Source organism: Mixophyes fleayi, chromosome 11 (assembly GCF_038048845.1).
Source record: "Mixophyes fleayi isolate aMixFle1 chromosome 11, aMixFle1.hap1, whole genome shotgun sequence".
Classification (NCBI taxonomy): domain Eukaryota; kingdom Metazoa; phylum Chordata; class Amphibia; order Anura; family Limnodynastidae; genus Mixophyes; species Mixophyes fleayi.
Genome location: NC_134412.1, coordinates 13,398,419 through 13,410,667, shown reverse-complemented (window position 1 = coordinate 13,410,667; position 12,249 = coordinate 13,398,419). Strand labels below are relative to the sequence as shown.

The 12,249-nt window shown below is 36.2% G+C and overlaps 1 protein-coding gene across 2 annotated transcripts; it reads left to right on the top strand.

The window, feature by feature from the left end:
* The first annotated feature begins 3,280 nt into the window (after positions 1 to 3,280).
* Positions 3,281 to 11,223, top strand: LOC142106761 (interferon-inducible GTPase 5-like). 2 transcript variants are annotated; one of them, XR_012679781.1, is made up of 3 exons: positions 3,281 to 3,366; positions 7,584 to 10,304; positions 11,055 to 11,223. XR_012679781.1 is itself a non-coding variant. In XM_075189762.1 (2 exons), the coding sequence occupies exon 2, from the start codon at positions 7,609 to 7,611 to the stop codon at positions 8,809 to 8,811; it is 1,203 nt and encodes a 400-aa protein (XP_075045863.1). In that variant the 5' UTR covers positions 3,281 to 3,366; positions 7,584 to 7,608; the 3' UTR covers positions 8,812 to 11,223. The 2 variants fall into 2 exon arrangements, 1 of the variants encoding a protein (XP_075045863.1); XM_075189762.1 differs by having other exon boundaries at positions 7,584 to 11,223.
* Positions 11,224 to 12,249: the final 1,026 nt, after the last annotated feature.

The following is a 12,249-nucleotide window of genomic DNA, read 5'->3' as shown; positions in this document are numbered from 1 at the left end:
CTTTCTCTGCTGCAATCTCTTTAGTAGTTTCTTTAAGAGCTTCCACTTCTTTTCCTCTTTCCTCATACAAGTTTTGCAATTCATAAAACTGTTGCTTTAAATTCCACACCTCTTTTTCAAGCCAGGAGTTTTCTTCTCTATAAGTTTTCTCAATGCAATCAAACGCTTCCCTGGCCACATAATCTGCTCCAGGTAATAACAGGTTTTCAGGGATTGCAAGAGGTTCTTCAATTTTATCTCCTACTTGAAAACTCCAGTGCATGGTTTCCAAATCTTCCTGCTGGGACTGAACTTCAGACATACCTGTTTGCAAACTTTCTTTTTGTCACCCTTTATTCTGTTTCCTGCCCATTTTTTGCTGTGGTAAAGACAATTTGAACTGGCAACAGTTACTCTTTGTTTTGTTGAAGCCTTTAAACCAACAAGGGTGATCTTTACATACATCCAGCACTTTGTACAGGCAGACAATCAAAACTTTTCTTGCACATGGTTTTATTTTTGGACTACACCCAACTCACAACTTAGTGAATCATTAGCTGTGACACTACAACAAACAGCAGTTTTTAAAACTTTTGCTTTCTTTGCAAAACAAGCATGTGCATTAGAATCCTACACAGGCAAATAGCAACTTTTTTGGACCACACCCAAATCACAGCTAAATTAATCAACAGGTGTGGCACTAGAATACCCAGATTTTAACATTTTTGCTTTTGTTACAAAACAAATAGCTGTTGACCAGTCCACAGATATTGCTTCTTCTCTGCCTCTCCATTGGCAAAAAATGTTATTAAAGTAATTTTATCGTTTTCCAATAAGCATTGTCTAAGTGATTTCTTGTGTTTCCAAAGCACAAACAATTTATTTAACAGAAGCAAAAGTTTTAGCAGTTCAGTAAATAATTATAATACAGTACAGCCGATGCCAAAGATACATACATACCACCGCGCCCGCTCCGCTTGGCTGGTACCAGCTACAGTACTTCAGTCCATAAGACTGTGGTCAGAGATGACTGCAGCTGGTCTCAGCAAAGCTGTATTATATACACTCAGTGTTACAGAGAAAACAATACAGATGATGTGGCTTGCTTCTATAGGTACAGGCTTCAGAAGGGTCCAGTGTAATGCAGGTCATAGGCCAGTTCAATCTCACCATCATTATCCTATCACTCTGCGCCTTTTCCCTTTTACATATGTTTTCATCATGTTCCTTGTCAGACTCTGAGATTTCATTTACCGTGAGACCTCTCCAATTAGGAAAAGAGGTTTGTACCCTGGTCTTTAGATCCTCCCTGAGACCATCCATTAATACTACAACAGCAACCTCCCTGTAGTGTACATCATCCTTTATGTCTAATACCCCAGTGTATTTGGCCATCACTATCAAAGCTCTGGAAAAATAGTCTGCTGCATTTTCACTATCCTTTTGTTTGATAATAAAAATTTTACTCCAGTCCACTACCACAGCAAAGTATAAGGCCATCTGAGAGATTATGCGTTTAATATTTTCATGGTTATCCTCCTCTGTTGAGGATCTATCCTCCTCCAACAAACAATCCTTAATAAACGTTTGTATATCAGTATTTAGGGGAAGACAGTCCTTCAACACCACTCGCCAATCGTTATTAGTTGGCTCATACACATTACCAAAATATCTAATAAACTTCTGACATTTGGCCAAATCTTTTCTAGGATCAGGGAAATCAGACATAATTGAAAACATTTCAGATTTAGTCCATGGATCATGCTTTGCTACATGTTTTATGGTAAATTATTACGTACTGCATGCTTTGTACAGCGCTGCATAATGAGGTTGGTGCTATAAGAATCAACTATAATAAAACCTTACATTGAAGGATGAATGCGGTAAGACCTAATATCTGATTGGGGGAATCACATGTGATAATGTATTGTCTTATTTGGGGGATAAAATTTGAGAGTTTGGGATCTGAGAATCTTGCTTATTACGTTTACTATGTACCAAGGTGTAACACTGCTGTCATCTACTGTCATATATAGTGATCACATATTGTATGTTTGGATAGAATAATATTCTCACCGAATATCTTTGCTTATGGCCTCTGATTATAAGAATAAAAGCCGGACTGTACAGGAGTAGTTTGAAATCTTTCCAATGGTCTAGATAAAAAGCCCTAGATACTCTTCCTCTAAAGGTCTTGGAACTTTTTAAGTGTATCTGTTGGGAATTCCTGCACTGAATCTTGATGATTGTTCCTGTTTGAAAACCTGCAATTGACTCTAAGTAAACAATTTAGCTCTTTAATCATTATACCTCTAAGTCTGTTATTATTCCTTTTCTGTGTCAATATTTCATCATCATACAGTCAAACCTCAGTTTCATTGAAACAAAACATTCACTTCTAACAACAATATCTACCTGAGCTCGGGCATCATTGCACATAAACACATCACCAAGACAGCAAGTCCACCACGATCTACCCACAAACAACAATCCCCAAAACCACAACAAAAAGGCAATCAACACAAAGAGACCATCCATAAAAGCCAACATCCCATTGACACCACTATAGCATGCACACATAATACAGTTCCAAGCAAAACCACCATCCACAGATAACTGATCATAAATTAATTTTGTTAGATCTGGACATATTACCGGCAGATAGAATAGGATTAGAACACCACATTCTAGCAGTAATAATAAAAAAGAACATCAGGATGCCGAGGGGAAACAAAGGCAGGCAAAAAGAAAAAACTCGAGAAGAAATTAGACATAGCAAAAATAAATTGGGTATCTTTAACCTTAGTAGCAGAACACTCAACACACACAAATTAAGCCTACTTAGAAATGAACATACTTTCAAAATTAAAATGGTATCCCCAGGCACAGAACTAGAACAGATGATTAAAAAACTATCCAACCCCACATCGGAATTTAACCAAAGCAAGTAAAGTATTAAAAAAAGCACAGGTATTGTTATTCAACCAGCTGACAGAGGTTGAGGAATACTAACATGACCTGACACTGTCATTCCTTAATCGAGATAGTTGGGAGATATGGTTAGCAAATATCAGAAATCACACAATGGAGTATGTTGTACCAATAAACTGATGCTTTTTTCAAGAAAGAATAGAAAATAATAATTATTGCAAGATACAGTATAATTAAATTTTTCGATCTTGAAAATAAATGTTCACACAATTCATAGACTGCAGAATGTAATCAGGCAGCAGATGCTGAAGGGGTTAGTTTTCTGTAGAGTGTTCACAGTGCGGAATTTCCTTGTTTGCAATTTGAAAATTCACTCCCCATTTCCTTTCATCTGAAACAAAACTTAGCTCGGTGCATAACGAAAACATCAGAAGTACAACAGATCATTACGGAAAGGTGAATATATTTGTTCCTGGGTATTATACTTATTTATTTACATTTTAAATTTTCTTATTTGCCTGATATGCATCTGTTATAGCGATACTGTTCAAAAGAGAGACTAGACAAACTGCAGCATGTATATTATTTAATCTGAATATTTATTTAGCAGCATATAAACAGGTTTGTTTTTTGTTCTGAGTGTGCTGTTATGTGTGGAATTCAACATATAGCTTAGTCTGCATGTCACCTTAGTCATGAAAGTTATAGACCACAAGAATACATTACTAATAGTAAGAATTTAAGGAGCATGAGGTGGGAATTGTAGTTTGGTGGTTAATAGGTATTACTAAGTTAATGACAGAAATGTTATGTATGTGGCATACCAATAACTTAAAATAAAATAGATAAATAAAATAATAAATGTTGAATATTAATATATCCCAATATAAAACATAAACAATAAAATCACACAAATGTGACTGCTTCATTAAGACACACAAAGCAAATAAAAGAAGTACATTTGCAATGCAAGGGGTGCAAATTAGTTTATTTTGCACATAAGGAAAATACTGGCAGCTTTTTCATGTAGCGCATAAATACTTGATAGCTTTATTCTTTACACTGAAATTGAAAGCTGATCTAGGACATGCCCTACCCCAACTATAAATCTGTCCCCACATTTTAAATGTATCTCCCCCTCTAATGCAGCAAGGTTTTGCCAGGGTGCAAATTTACTCATTGCTTGGCTTTACTTTCCTTAATGAACCAGGTCTAATATCTGTGCCAATTATGCAACATATAAATTCAAATGTAAAAATAATGTTGAAAATCAGTTGTTCTTTATAGAAAACTATAGAAACTGTGACAAGTAATATTAATATATATATTATTTGATATCTCATGTACACACAATTGTTTTCATAATTTTATTAATACCTGTTAAACACCAACCCTGGAACCTGTCATTCTCACCTACATAACCCACTCGCTGCTGATTGGGCGTTACATCCAAATAATACAGATCAATCAATGTTTGTATGACATCCTTCCAGTAGTGACGGCAACAGCTCCAGAATGCAGAGAGAGTAATTGTTAGGACCACAATATATATACATGCTTATATGCCTAAGTATTCTGCTACTTTCCATCACTGGTTTAATCTATGGCTATGTGTTTGGTAAATTATTAAATGTGTTCAACAGATATAATTTTAAAAACACGTTTTTTTTATTTAAAAGTATACTTTTATTCCAAAATAGGAGAGTGTAAAAAGAAAGATGTAACATTCATTGTCAGGGAAATTAAACATGTGGGTTCACAGTTAGTCTATGCTGTATAGGATGTATTTCGATTATATACAATTATCAGTTAATAAGGTAAAAAAAATAAACTTCCGGGAAATCAAGATTTGGAACTCTCTATCAAGGAAAATGTTGATGGTTAATTCATTACAAGGATTTAAATGTAGATGTAATACCTTTTTGCAATAAATTATATCTACAGCTATAATTATTAGATTGCATTATTGGGGTGGCTAATCCAGGAAATTGATCTGATTGCCATTTATGGGGTCACAAAGGAATTTTTCACTCCACTGTGAGGAGATATTGGCAGCTGCCTAGCTGCGGATATGTAGTGCCTTCTTCTGGATCAACAGAACTAGCCCACATACAGTAAGAATAGATTGGATTTGAAAAACTTGAGACTTTTTTTCAGCTATGTAATATGTATCTATCAGAGATCAGCAAAATATTTAAAACTGTTTTTCAACTCAAATTTTTGGACATTTCGCCAGCAAAATTTGGCCTTTAGTGTTCCCAGTGGTAGCCGAACCACACAACAAAATACATTGACCATCATCAATCCAGCCTTATTCTGGATTATAGATTCAGCGAAACACAGAACAGTAATACAATGCCAGAGGTAAATGAAGTACACAAGGTATGAGGGTGGTTTAGGATTTTTTTTAAAATCAGATTCTCATAATAACTAATTAGAAAATAAGAAAATATGACCTGGCGACATTTCTTTATCACATTTTCTGAACATATTATTTTTTTTTGTTTGATTTTTATTGAACATGCTGTAAATGTACTTAGCATTTAAATATATGTTAACATTTTAGACCAAACAATACATAGATATATGTAAACATTTTTACTTCTCAATTTATTATTAAAATACAGGGAAAAGGTATTTGTTTAGCAGTGTGGGCATTGGGCAGTGACAATATTCACCATTTAAAAGACATTGTTCGGACAGATAAGTTCAATTCCATTATTTAGCAATGAGTTTGTTCATACACATGGTTGCGTACAATTTACCAGCAAAAACAATCCCTTTGCTAGTAAAAACATCAGATTTTTAAAGCAAACAGGCTTTTTGCATTTTGATAAATCCCATTATAATCAGACAGGTATGTACAGAAAAAAAGTGCTATAGGGAGAAGGAACATATAAAATAAAATGCAATATTAAGTGAAGTTTGTTTTTTGTTGCATTATTTATTTTTATTATTTCAGATTTATTGTTTATAATAATGAAGTATAGGTGGATTTAGCAACACTAAAATAGCCTCTTGATAAATATATATTGTACCGAAAACTAATTGTTATGTAGGAGAATGAGCTCATGTGTGCATTATGTCAGGACAGGGTTTGTGCTGCTTGGACGGAGCAGTCACTCTTGCTCTCCTCTCTCCTGCTAACCCCATTGTTTTTCTCCTAAATGTCTGCTGGCTTTAGCTTTACTGATGTTTTATAGTAATCAGAATAGGGGTAATCAGCATTGCTTTTATTATATGTGGCACTTTTGTGCATGTGAAGCTTTTTATTATATTTCTCAGAGTGCACCTAAAAATGTACCTCTCCGCAGAAGTGGAAATGTAAGATGCAAAGTGCAACCCATTATAAGTAATGGCTATGCAACCACTCTGGAAAGCAGTAAGCACATAAAATGCACATTCTCCACCCATTGTTCTAAGTTAAATGATCACAATCTATAAAATGAAATTCTGTTTTGTATGGGTCCACAAAATAGGTGCACTAGTGTACTTACTCCATACTCCTGCAGTCCTAAAAATGCAGCCATCTTGGTCTGTTGCTTTGGTGGAAAACAGGAGGCAGTTGTGCAAATCTAGGCACATTGGGCCTGTTGTCATATGCAAACAGACACAACACACTACAGGATACACACAATGCATATGTGCAATACAAAGTCCCAACAGAATGCACAGATTTTTTTTAAAAAATAATTACATACATTAACACCTGTCAATAAAATAATCATTAGCAAAAATACATTGAATTTTTTTTTCCCTTATATGAAAAACATTTATCAGGATGTTATTAATGCCTACTGTACATAATAGGCATTTTTACAGTTGCTTTTTATTGTAACCACATATTCTGGCATGTATACGACACAGTCATCACTATCACTCAGCACTTACTCCTGACCTGAAGCTAGTGCAAGCGGTATAGCTAAAAAATACGTACCTGAGAGATGCCCAGAGCTTGATTCAGACGAATGTGCGTACACACGCGACTTGGGCACTGTAAATTGCCTAAATGCATATGCCCCCTCCCTCCCATGTTCTGCCCTTCAAATCGTAGGCAGTCGAAAGTGTCCTTTGTATTCGAAGATGAATATTTATGAGCATGTGCAGAGCAATTTTACACAAAATATGGGACTTACAGCATAGTTGCGAACTCTCGTGAAGTGGATGGAGGGAGGGTTTAGCAACAGCAAAGTCGCGTCATCGTGCCCTGCTTCCTGCTGTAATAGGCTGAAAATGGTAATGTTTGGCTGAGGGGTGGGACCTAATGATCACACCCCCAGGAGAATCAGGCCCATTATATAAAAAAAGTGGATTTTGCACTGTGCTTTTCCACGCTATAAAAGGTACTCACCCCTGTTGGACTTTTTCACATTTTGCTATGTAACAACATGGAACCATGACGGATTTATTTGAAATTTATTCTCACTAATGAACAAAAAGTATTCCTTAACGTGCCCAAAACATGTAATAAATGTAACAACTATTTGTCCAAATTAATTTCATGTAATAAAGTTGCATGAAATAAATCAAGGAAAATATAAATTGTGCAAGGAGTTGCTGTCACGTCATCCATGCAGTGTCTTAGAAATCGTATATATTTTTAGAGAGATAGAGAGAGAGAGATTTAATTTGTGTTATTATTATAATTCAAATTTTGTTTTTATCTTGTTTAGTACATTTCAACAAACCAACTAAGACATGGATGATGGAAAAATTCCAGATATTTCTTCTGAAGAAGTTCTACAAGAGATTAAAACTGCTGTAGAGAATAAGAATCTTACGGAAGCAATTGAAACAGTTAAACGCATTATTGCAGATATCGAAAATGTTTCATTAAATGTTGCTGTTACCGGTGAATCTGGATCTGGAAAGTCCACTTTTATCAATGTCATCCGTGGTCTGATTACTGACGAAGAGGAAGGTGCTGCAGAAACAGGAGTGGTGGAAACCACAATGGAGCCGACACCTTTTTCACACTTGGTGTTTAAAAATGTGAAGTTTTGGGACCTTCCTGGAATAGGAACTCCCAATTTTAAAGCAGCTGATTATCTGGAAAAAGTAAATATTAGTCAGTATGACTTTTTTATTATAATTGCATCAGAGCGTTTTAAAGAGAATCACATCCACCTAGCTCGAGCCATCCATTCCATGAACAAGAAGTTTTATTTTATACGTTCAAAAGTGGATGTAGACCTGGAATCTTCTAGAAGACGTAGAAAGAAGTCATTCATTGAAGAGGACATATTGGACAAGATCCGGGAAAATTGCACCAAAAGTCTCTGTGATGGAGGAGTAGGAGAGCCACATGTTTTTGTCCTCTCCCTCATGGATCTGTACAAGTATGACTTCAACAAAATGCAAAATACCTTAGAAGAAGAACTTCCAAGTCACAAGAGACATATCTTACTTCTCTCTATGCCTAATATTACCTCACAGGTTCTACAGAAGAAGAGAAAAACACTGAGTAAACTGAACTGGAAGTGGGCCTATTTATTCAGTGCATATTCAGATGACACTGACCCAGACAACAACACAAAGGGTAACAAACTCTTGCAAGTAGCCATTGAGAGGCAATTACATATATTTGGGTTGGATGATAGGTCCCTCATCAGAACAGCAAACACATTTGGTAAAGATGTCGGGGAATTGAAATCTGTCACTAAATCTCCATTTGTTTTCACAGAAATAAACCAAGGGTTTATCAAGACACTGCTTACTAACAGTGTTTCAAAAGCTTGCTCATTAACTAAAAAATGCGTTAGCTGCATCCCAATCTTTGGAGAACTGTTAAAAGAAAGTTTCTCTTTTTTTGTGTCATATGTAATGCTTGGTGAATCTCTGAAACAAATTACTGAAGATGCAGAAAATGTTCTCCTGAAAGCGATGGAGGATTCCACTTAGATATGATAATCTTGAGAAGCGAAAAATTTCATTTATATCTTGCATGATAATCTCACTTGGCCATACCATATATACAACACATATTTGTTATATTTGTTGTAAATTATCTGCATCTAATTTTATTTATCACCTTATTATTCAGCTCTATTGTTATACTAAATGGTTTATATTATATTCACAGCAGATATAAAAAGCCTACATCTCCATATTGAAATTGCAGGTCTTGGTGAAGCATATCCTAAAATCCTAATCAATGTAAATCATGTCAGACCTTTCATGTGACCTTGCAACCAGCAAAATTCAAACAGACTATCTTTAGGGAAAGAAGTGAAAATGAAAAGCATATCCCTAAATTAATACATTGTTGAAGCACCAAATTGTGAGGGGATCTCATGTGCACAGACCTCTTTAGGTTGTTTGTTTTTTTATACAATTTAGATGGGCTTGGTGTTCTTTTTGGTGATAAATTGTTTCCATCTTTCCACTCTTCCCCGTAGCTCAGAGAAGTGCAGAATACCAGAGATTGTTGTCACTTGCAGGGATTGACCAGCTCCTGATAGGATTTCCTTTAATGTTGCTGTAGGACACTTGGTAGGATCTCTGATGACTTTTCTCCTTGTCATCAACTTTGGAGGGACGTCATGACCTTCGTAACATCCCTGTCGTAACACATTTTCTTCTGTTATTGATCACTTTTCCTAGTGTTCCATGGTACATTGGAAATTGTTTTATACCCATATCCTGATTGTTTCCATCAACTATGAGATCTGGTAGGAAAAAATTGCAAGGAAATCCTACAGAGACATCTGGGGGTAAATGTATCAAGCTGAAAGTTTTCCGAGGGGTTTGAAAAACCGATCAGTTTCTAGCTATCATTTCTGTCATCTACAAAATGATAGCTAGAATCTGATTGGTTGCTATAGGCAACATCTCCACTTTTCAAACCCGCCAGAAAACTCTCAGCTTGATACATTTACCCCCTGAACTTTATTTGTGGTTAAGCACAATCACTTCCATTGGTGGCAGGTGTATGCTAATTACCTTTGAACATAATTTTTAATGTGAGGTAAAGTTCATTTTAAACATAGCTACAGCCCCATTATGAAAGGGTATCTAGCATTTTCACTTATCCTAAACGTGGCCTAATTGTTTTTCACTTGAATTTTTGAGTTGCAAGGTCACATCAAATGTGGAGAAAGGTCTGACACGTTTGATATTGATTTCATGCTTTACATGCAAGAGCATTAAATATCATCTACTGTAGGCAGTTAGTTTTGAAGTGCTGTGAATAATCTCATGTAATATATTGACCCAATGAGATTTTTAGATTACATAATGGTAATGGCAGTTTAGTATAGTTTTAGTTTGGTCACATAATATTACAATCTGATATTTGTAGGGTATATAATCAAATTGAATAAACCCGGATGATTGTGTGACAGTAGATGCAATATGATCAAATATACGGTCCGATAATCTATAAATAGTTCACCGTGTATGTCCTTCATCACCTTTCCCATACCTTACATAAATTACCAACTTATATAAAATAAAGACACAGAGACCTGAGAAAAGTGGCAAACTAAAGTATTTTATTATAGCTAATTTTTTGGTGGCGGAGAAAGAGCACTGCGGATCCGCTCCAGCTGATCCATAAACCAAGCGTGGACATGGCGTACCACCTTAAGTCCACTCACTCTTCTCATAACCCCAACTGCTTGGCCAGCCCTAACCTGGTGTCAGAGTAATCTGCACTCCCTCACTACTCACTCACCCTCCCTCACTGAGCCGGGCGAGGCCCCTCTCCACTGAAGGGACAAGAGTTACCGTTGCATCAAAAGGGGACAGATACCTGCGGCCATTCACGATAATGCCGTATATATAAGCCGCTGATCGCAGTGCCTTTCTCCCCACTGTACCTTACTTAAGAAATATAAATGATTTAATAAAAGCCACCAGCCTCATCTAATGACTAAATACCTGGCGTGGGTGGGTGGGATCTTGCAAGCAGAATGACTCAACCAGGAAATGGGACCTACTATAAAAGAACACAGGAACCTCCCCTCCCCATCATTAGTCGGGTCTTAAAAGCATGTTAACTCTTTCAGGTAAGTGCAAGCTCGAGTGCCACACTGTCACTATTTAATTGCGCTAGTCTATACTATATATATATATATATAAATTTATATATATATACTATATATACTATATCGTCTCTACTCTCTTGTAACAATGTCATCTAGTCTCCCCTTTTTTGTGCATGTGTGTGTTTTGGTTTTGTTTTTTTTGTATTTTATTAGTGTATTCTTGCAAATACCAATATGTGTGTCCCATGCTTCTACCATCCTACATTACACAGGCTCTATAAAGGTCTTTTGAAGAACAACTTGATTAAAAAAACAATTAAGAACATTTGGATCCTAATCTGTGTGTCTCAATTGCATAATGACCTGACTGTACAGAAAGGTCTTTTCTCATCTGGAAACAGGAAATATTGATGTATATGTGGTCTGATTTACACCCATTAGAGAAGGATAATGGAGATTTTATGCTTTGTCAATTAAACACAAAAAATCTCATTCCATTACTTTTGCGGTTAAAGGTAAAATTTAGGAGGCATGAAAGTCATATATATACTACACACAAGAAGCGGAAACGTCACTGCTTTGCAGACTGGTAAGATACACTTTGGTTAAACACTACTTATTTTAAGTAGTAATATTATCATGTTACTCCGCATACTGTAGGATATGTACTCAGAATTTCAGAAGAAATTGGTTTATCACTTGAATCTTCTTCTTTTCTATCTAAAATGACTTACATATCCTGTATACACTGCATATTTGTTTGTCACTAGACAATAGCAGTACAAGTCATACTTGTCAGCTTTTCGCTTTCAAAGGGATGTTAGGTGGCAGGAGTGGGAGGTGGGAGAGGATGTGTTGATGTAATCTCGTCACCATAGCCCCTCACACGCCTTTCATCATTATGCTCAGCCTCCATCCGGGATCTGGAAGGATGCCTGCTCTTTTAGAATTTCAGGAGGAACGCCCGAAATTCAGGAGCCTCCCAGACATTCTGGGAAAGTAGGCATGTATGGTATAACTGATCAATGACATAATATATTATAACACAGTTGTTATGGTCAGTAAACCCCAGCCCAGGTAGTAATGGTCCCCAGAACTGTCCCATTCAAACTTAGTGATTTAAGTATGACCTTGACAAGAGATGAAGTGAGCATGGTGTGAGGGATTTGGAGCATAGTTCAACGAGTTTGGGCAGATTCTGTTCTGGGAGATGCTTTGTATTGCCGTTATATGAAGTAGGTGGATAACAAATTACTACACATGATATTACTTTCCTAAGTGAGGGTCCCCGTCATTTTTCTATAGTGAAAGTACCAGTATTTACATATAACTGTGACCTATGCCAGGCATT

What these genes read in the sequence shown, in the direction of transcription:
- LOC142106761 (XM_075189762.1), top strand. Translation starts at nt 7,609, where the DNA reads ATGGATGATGGAAAAATTCCAGATATTTCTTCTGAAGAAGTTCTACAA.